Here is a 2,750-nt window from a genome sequence, read left to right on the forward strand (position 1 = left end):
AATAAACGTCTCAGTTTCTCTGAAACTCCCGCCACACACGGAATGACGACTGGTTTGGGTCTGGGTTTAGGGTCTTCATTTTCATTTTCACCTGGTWGTTGGCTGAAATCCTGTTTGGGTTTCTTGTCTGCTTTCAGAAAAGCCCAGTTAGGATAACCACACTGCTCCAGAGCCTGTCTTGTTGTGTGACTTCTCCTTTATTCTCTAAACATGACGTCCCTGTTGTTCAGAGGGTTATGTGCCCCAACGTGACTAACCTGTTTGTCCACCATGTGGAGGCAGTGCTTATAAGGCTGAGTTCACCTGAAACTCCTCAGACTGAAGAAGTCTCTTGGAGGATAGACGAAACGTTTCACTAAAGAAGAACCCATCCAGAGGACCTACTTATTTTTTAATTTTGATTTTATCTGCCTGGATTACTGAGATGCATCACGGCAAGTTAATTCATAAAACAGCCCACGATCCCACGAGAACTTTGTAAGTATCTTTGTAAATAGGCTATAATATTATGTAGGTACCCCCATACATATACCCTACCATACCCTTTATGCACCAACTCTGTAAATATCTGTAATTGAAGACCCTGAAATCCATTTTATTACATTAGCATAATTCAATTAAGGGTTGAAACCAATTCACTTTAGATGAATTAGATAAGATTCTTGGAATAATTTTCCCATTTTCTTTTAATGTAGTGCATTTATAGTTTATTTGACAGGATTATTCGACTCTACTGAGATATTTAGCTGATATCTTCTTCTAGTTCAAATAAACGACGATAAGGTTGTGACTTGATTATAAGTTCAGACTTGATGACAGTGAGGTGGTGTCCCTGGGCTGGCTACTCGCCACACTGCAGCTAGCTAGTTACAATAAGGCAAAGTGGAAAACGTCAGCTAAAGCTAATGAAATACTCTCTGACAAACCCCAGGTTTAGATAAACTGGCTAACCATTAACCTGTCGCATGTTCAACGCTTTAAGGGTTCTGGATATTTTTCGCTTAATGGTAAGAAGCTGTTGTTGATGTTCATAAACGTTCAGATATGGAGGCTAGGTTGTTAGCTATGCTACGTTAGCACACCTTATTTATATGAGCAGGTGTTTACTTAACTTGTATATTTGTRATATAAGATTTTGTGTAACGTTTACTTTTTTTAGCCGTACGTTAATTTCTACGCATCAGCAAGCCAAATGGGTTATGCTGGCAGAAAGCTACGCTAAGGCTTAGCCTAAGCTAACTTTTCTATGGTTGCCATCATGCCGTTTTACTAGTCAGTCAGCGATGCTCACGTTTTAGTTTTATATGTCAATAAAACTATAATAGTGAGCGATTCAAGCATATACAGCTATCAGCAACATCCGTTCCGCTTGAGCTAATTTTGGCGTCCAAACTTTAGCAGGCCACGGTTAAGCCAGCGGCTTTCCTGATTCGCGAAGCCCCGGTGGAGGTCCAGTTTAGAGCCGAGGTGTTTCCCGACTCCCCGCCCCTCTGAAGCTGGAGGTGCGACGCCACCTGGTGACTAAAATCCAGCATGACAGGTGAGTAACAGCCAGATACTTTTCCCTCCTGCTCCCATCACATCCATCACAGAAAGATGTTTGACATCCACCGCCAGAAGATTGAATATATACTTCTTGTTTCGGCTGTTCCCCTGGTCAGGGGACGCCACAGCGAGTCATCCTTCTCCGTCTCACTCTGTCCTCATCCCAATCTCCATGTCCTCTGGTTTATGAAATTAGCAGATATTTYGCCTTCAGTTGCACCCACATCACATCTAAGGCCACATTCCCTGAACTTCAAGCCCACTGACTGAATGACTGTCCCACGGTGCCTCTGTTACCCAGCTGATCTCCTCCCTCTTCTCTCCGAGGCTGGATACTGTGCCTCCATTGTGTCAGTGAGATGTTTATTAATGACAGTGGGGGCAGAGCTGCAATCGAAGGATTTGTCGCTATAATCTCTCGGCTAATGCGAACAACTTGCGCTGACACGAGAACGCGACGGAGCCTCGGATAGGTGCGCACAAGTTTGTGTTCAGCTTGAAGCCTTGGTGATTTTCTGAGTCTGTGCTGATGTGAAACTTTTTTGAAGAAGTTAGTTGTCATGCTCAGACCTGCGTAGGAATTGTTTAAATCTTGGTTTTTAGTTTCCGATGTGTTTTACGTTGCCWGGCAGTAGTTTTACATAGATCGTTTCGGCTTTGGTTTAGAAGTTGCTGTTTGTGAAGGGGTAGTGTGTGTGTTTTTTTTTGCCCGCAATGTCCTTGCCTCCGCCTGATGTTCCAGCCACTCAGAGGCTGGCACTGGACTGTCGTACCCTCCTGGACCATCGCGTTGGCAAGGGTAAGAGAAAACACCACCTTCTCTGTTCTCTTTCTGGCTCACTGACATCAATAAAGAAGGTTTTCTTTGGAATTACTTTTGCATTTAGGATTAAAAATGCAGCAAAATTAACATTTCTATTGGCAGAGATGTCAAGTAACTAAGTACAAATACTTTGTTACTGTACCTAAGTAGAATTTTTGGGTATCTGTACTTGAGTGATTATTTTTCAGCCTACTTTTTACTTCTACCTCTTACATTTTCACACAATTATCTGTACTTTCTACTCCTTACATTTATAAAAAAAAAAAGCAAGAAGTAGAAAGTCATTATTTTTCTTTCATTTTTGCTTTTTTTTCATTCCAGCTTGTTATTGTAAAAAAAAATACTATCCATATAAATTGTGCCTCCAGATAGTGAATTTAAT

At 41.7% G+C, this 2,750-nt stretch overlaps 1 protein-coding gene across 1 annotated transcript in view; it reads left to right on the forward strand.

Annotated features, from left to right (window-relative positions):
- Window positions 1–807: 807 nt before the first annotated feature.
- efr3bb (EFR3 homolog Bb (S. cerevisiae)) overlaps window positions 808–2,750 on the forward strand; it is a gene marked incomplete in the record, with an annotated part of 42,004 nt that continues 40,061 nt past the window's right edge. The window contains 2 exon segments of the mRNA XM_014021257.1: window positions 808–1,007; window positions 1,399–1,540. Of these exon segments, the coding sequence (XP_013876711.1) occupies window positions 1,534–1,540 (7 nt within the window).

The sequence above is a fragment of the Austrofundulus limnaeus genome, unplaced genomic scaffold, assembly GCF_001266775.1.
Source record: "Austrofundulus limnaeus strain Quisiro unplaced genomic scaffold, Austrofundulus_limnaeus-1.0 Scaffold284, whole genome shotgun sequence".
In the NCBI taxonomy this organism is placed as follows: domain Eukaryota; kingdom Metazoa; phylum Chordata; class Actinopteri; order Cyprinodontiformes; family Rivulidae; genus Austrofundulus; species Austrofundulus limnaeus.